The sequence below is a fragment of the Hyposmocoma kahamanoa genome, unplaced genomic scaffold (assembly GCF_003589595.1).
Source record: "Hyposmocoma kahamanoa isolate Upper Pololo Valley unplaced genomic scaffold, ASM358959v1 76, whole genome shotgun sequence".
NCBI lineage: Eukaryota > Metazoa > Arthropoda > Insecta > Lepidoptera > Cosmopterigidae > Hyposmocoma > Hyposmocoma kahamanoa.
The window spans coordinates 749,983-755,267 of NW_020653900.1; the positions used below are offsets into that span (position 1 = coordinate 749,983).

General features: G+C 35.0%; 1 protein-coding gene across 1 annotated transcript in view; it reads left to right on the forward strand.

Annotated features, from left to right (window-relative positions):
* Window positions 1-5,138, forward strand: part of LOC113232580 (immunoglobulin superfamily member 10-like) — a 15,612-nt gene extending 10,474 nt beyond the window's left edge. The window contains exons 2-6 of the mRNA XM_026467348.1: window positions 10-112; window positions 231-355; window positions 3,650-3,722; window positions 4,191-4,387; window positions 4,966-5,138. Coding sequence (XP_026323133.1) covers window positions 10-112; window positions 231-355; window positions 3,650-3,722; window positions 4,191-4,387; window positions 4,966-5,138 — 671 coding nt within the window. The remainder of the gene's footprint in view (window positions 1-9; window positions 113-230; window positions 356-3,649; window positions 3,723-4,190; window positions 4,388-4,965) is intronic.
* The last annotated feature ends 147 nt before the right edge of the window (window positions 5,139-5,285 follow it).

Below are 5,285 nucleotides of genomic sequence, written 5' to 3' on the forward strand. Positions count from 1 at the left end.
TAACAATAGGCGGGAACGTCACACTTCCTTGTGTGGTAGATGGATTCGCAAAGCCAGATATTGCATGGGTTTTCTATAGCTCCAATTCATCAATACCGCCCCGTAAACTGAAGTAAGCACGTTTCGATATAAAACCAAATTTTAAAAATTATCTTAAATTACTCTTTAAAGATATCGAAGAATGTAAACGCAAAAAGCATAACTAACTTTATGTATATATTTGATTTCAGAACAGCAGATCCATCAGGCTCTTTGTCATTAAGAACAATACAACATGACAGTGAAGGACGTTATGTTTGCGAAGTAACTAACATTGGTGGCAATGATACAATCACTTATGAAATAGAAGTTCTCGGTAAGTTGTTTAATAGTGCTTAAGTTACAAGGGCTCGAACACATATTGAAACACTGATATATTAAAACAAAAATGATAAAACTAAGCACACATTAACAAAATTGTGTTCAAGTAGTCACCATTCGAGGGAAAATCTTAACACCGCGATTCAGAAATATCGCCAAATGGGTCAATGCCATCTAGCGGAATCTTAGAGAACTAGAAGTGAACAATCTGGCTTAGGACCGTCTATTACATAAAGTAGGTTTGTTACATGCGTTGTTAACTTAGAGGATGGAAAAAAATAAACGGTTGTTAAATAGAATATATGTCGAATATCCAATGACAGAATAAGAAGTTCCACCACTTTTGAGAATATACACAAGCTGCATTCAAACTTCATGAATACATCTGTCAATAGTTAGTAGAGGTTGATATAGAACACATATGGGCAACATGCGGCCCGCGGGCCGCATCCGGCCCGCTGTAAGATATAATCCGGCCCGCGAGACATTTTGAAAAAAAAAACTCAATGAAAAAATATTAAACTAGGTACTTACACTCACGGCGACAGTGAAGCCCCAAACATCTAATCCTTTGATGTTTGCCGCCTCACTCTTTGATAATCGCCGCCACTCGGCTTACTCGATCAAAGTCTTTGATGTTTACCGCCCGACGCCTCACGGGCGGCAAACATCAAAGACTTATTGATTCTCAATTATTCTAAAACTAGTTTATTCCAGAATATTCCTTCATTTTGCCTATATAAGCGGGTGTATGGCCCGAACATTTGTGCAGTTCTATTCGAGCTACCGAGGTGATAACTTCGACAAGCGATATTCTAGCGAACTGTTTGAGCCGTGAACTTTGTGTGCATCTTGAGTGGTTGTGTACTAACTATAGTTTGTATTGTTATTAAGTTTAAAGAACGAAAAGTTAACAAAAATGATGTCTGGTGGAAAAAAACGAAAAGTAGATACAGAGGGACGCCAGTTTCAAGAAAAATGGACTGAAGAATTCTTTTTTATTTTGCACAATGGTAAGCCTATTTGTTTGCTGTGTAATGAATCCATTTCAGTAATGAAAGAATTCAATATAAAGAGGCATTACTTAACTAAGCATACTGCGCTACACTCACTGACAGGACAATTAAGAACAGACAAAATCCAGAAGCTTACAGCAAATTTGGAGAAACAGCTACAAATGTTTCATAAACAAAGAACACAACTTGATAATGTTGTGAAAGCTAGTTTTATAGTTAGCTCAAAATTGGCAAAGGCATTAAAACCATTTGCCGAAGGAGAATTTATTAAGGAGTGTATGTTAGAAGTTTGCAGTGTTTTGTGTCCTGAAAAGAAAAATAAATTTGAAAAAATTAGTTTGTCACGACGAACCGTTGTTGGACGTATAGAAATGATGGCTAATGATATAAAAACAACATTGACTGACCGTATGGCTGGTTTTGAATCATTTTCCATAGCATTAGACGAGAGCATGGATTTGTCGGACACAGCTCAACTGGCTATATTTATTCGAGGTGTTGATAAGGAGTTCACTGTTACTGAGGAATTGCTTACTTTACAGTCGCTAAAAGGAACCACTACAGGGGAGGATATTTTTAATGAAGTTCAAAGGCATTCACAAGATTTGGCTTGCCATGGTCAAAATTAAAGGGAGTATGCACTGATGGTGCACCTTCTATGGTCGGCTTACGTAAAGGTTTCATCGGAATTTTAAATGAAAAAGCAACAGCATTAAATGTGCAAAAAGATGATTTGATAGTCCTTCATTGCATTATCCACCAACAGAACTTGTGTTCTAAGTCCATTCGACTCCAGCATGTTATGGATGTGGTAGTAAAAACCATCAATTTTATTCGATCTCGAGGGCTTAACCATCGTCAGTTCAAGGGGTTCTTGGATGAAATATCCGCTGAATATAACGACGTAACATATTATTGTGAAGTCAGATGGCTGAGCAAAGGAAAAATGTTGAAACGGTTTTACGAGCTTAGAAATGAGATAGCAGACTTTATGAAAATAAAAGATAAACCACTATCTGAATTGAGTGACCCAAAATGGATATGTGACTTAGCATTTCTGGTCGATCTAACAGGCTATTTGAATGATTTAAATTTGAAACTACAAAAACAAGGACAGTTAGTAAATGATTTGTACAGCCATTTGAAAGCATTTCAGGTCAAACTGCGCTTGTGGGAGTCACAGATGCTATCTGGTAATAGTTACCATTTCAACACGCTCTCTACGTACGAAAATATTGTTTATGCTCAATATGCTGAAGAACTCAAGTTACTGTCGGAACAATTTTCGAACAGATTTAGCGATTTCAAAAACATGGAAGACTGTTTCAGTTTATTTGCAAATCCAACAAAAAGTAATGTACAACATGCTCCAATACACTTACAAATGGAGTTGATCGAAATTCAAGAAAACTCACTCCTAAAATCTAAATTTGAAGAAGTAGAGTTGTGCGATTTCTACAAAAAATACCTAGAAGAAGACAATTTTCCGCAGCTTAGGAAATTCGCAAGAAGATTGATTTGTGCTTTTGGCAGTACTTATAAGTGCGAACAGTTCTTTTCGATGATGAAAATTAATAAATCAACACATCGTACAAGACTGACTGACGATAATTTGGAAAATTCTTTACGTGTTTGTATCAGTGGAATTAATCCAAATATCGATGGATAAGTTTCCCAAATTCAAGCTCAAGTGTCTCATTGATTGACTTTCGTAGTTTGTAGCAATTGCAAATTTATCGATTTACCGATCGTTGTACCATTTTTTTAAATTTCATTTTTTAAATAAATTGTACTAGTACTAGAATAACATTGTGATATTATTTTATGTCTGACATCTATTGACACTAATTACTTTAAAATGCACTAAGCACTTTTAAACGCGGCTAAAGTTTGGCCCTCAACATGTTAAAGGTTGCCCATACCTGATATAGAAGGTTTCAAAATTTGTGGCATTCTTTAAAGTTATGTCTTATTAATAACAAAAGTAGTGTAGTAGTGTGTTAGGACATTAGAGGATAATTAAAAATTACTGTGTAATATTTTAATTGCTGAGTGAAGAAATAGACTGACCACAGATGGCGCTATGGCAAAATGATTTAAAAACCGAAGAAGGATTTTTTTCTAAGTTACGATCTATTATTAATAATCATTGTAACAAACTAGTGGAGTAATTTCACAAAAATAATTGAATATCATGGTTGTCAAATATCGTGACATTTAATAAAGTTGAAAATTAAACTATTTTAAACTGCTAAAATAATTGTTCTTTTTAGAACCCCCTGTGATAGACAAGAAAATAAAAGAAATACGAACACTTCAGAGAGGTGCTGTTCGTATTGAATGCAGGTAAGGTATAAAAGAATTAAGCTTCATGTACTTATTATGTAGTAGTCACAAAACTTTTAGACACAGTGTAGCATTACACTCTTAAACCTAAGCAGATATGTCTGTGTCTTTAGCTCCACTTAACAAAACCCTGTTTAGGAAAACCGAACATGATATTTCATAGACATATTCACACTTACGAAGGTATTCCCCAATTCAAAATTATAAATGTTTCCCAAGCTATGGGCTCACGACGAAGTCGCAGCAAGCACACAGGATAATGGAAACGGTTGAATTTCAAAATTATTTTATTGCCCAAAAGCGATCAAAATTGAATATGGTCGACTATTCATGAATTACCTGCTGCTTTACTTAAGCCTTTCATAAGTCTCGACACCATGTAGTGTTTATAGAGTGGTATACTATAATCTAGAGCTTGTCCTTATACCTTCATGTGTATACGTTGATACAATTTCGTGTATTATTCAGATTGCTACAAGGTAAACCAAAACCGGTGGTACGGTGGTTCTACCAAACACCCCAAGGAAATAAGGAAATGGATGCACATTCAGGAGAAGACCACATCATTCTTTATAACGTCACGACGAAAATGTCGGGCACTTACAGATGTGAAGCTCACAATTCTGTAGGTAACGATTCACATTCTACGAAAATTGTTGTGGACTGTAAGTATATGCATAAGATTTTTACTTATTCAAGGCTTTCTAATCATTAGTCGTAATATTATAGAAAAGGGGTCAAGTAAAAGCACATGTAAACAGATTATCTGTTGTAACACCACAACTACTGTGTGGTATTAAAACACACATCACTGATATCACGCATAGTCGTTTGTGCGAAGCTGCATGCTTATGATAAATATATGCATCAAATGGGCGTGTACGTGTGTCGCAGTGTGCGCTTCTATTATAATGAGTCACGCTTCTAAAGCATATATTATCTAATGTTGAAACACGCTCCGAGGCACATAATTGCAATCATGCGCACACGTAACTGAAAACTAATAAGTACATTGATAATGAAGAATACTTACTTACATTTTTGACTTTTGATAGCCTACCCGGATATACGTAGAATCGTATTAACACCATGTAACGTCGGTGTTTTCCTTTTGACCGCAATATGATGACCCGATAATGAGTGTTTATTTGATATTAGTATTCATATAGCTAATACAAGAAAATTTGCCCTAATAAGATACCAACGAAATAAAACTTCTGAAGTCTAAATGATTTACTTTCAGATCCACCAGTCTTTGGACCTGAAGATCCAAATATCGAAGCCAAAGAAGCTGATGAAATAACAATCCATTGCAGCGTAGTAGGTGAACCTACCCCTAAAGTTACGTGGTTTGTCAATGACACTGGAATTGATACAAAACGTTTCAGTATTGATGAATTTCACAATTTGACGTAAGTAACAATGTAATAATGCAATTTTGGGTTACTTAAATTAGTTTAAAATTCAACCAATAAATTTCTTATGTTAATAAAAAAGTTTTAATGTAACTATATATAATAGAATAGAATAGAATAGAATAGAATAGAATAGAATAGAATAGAA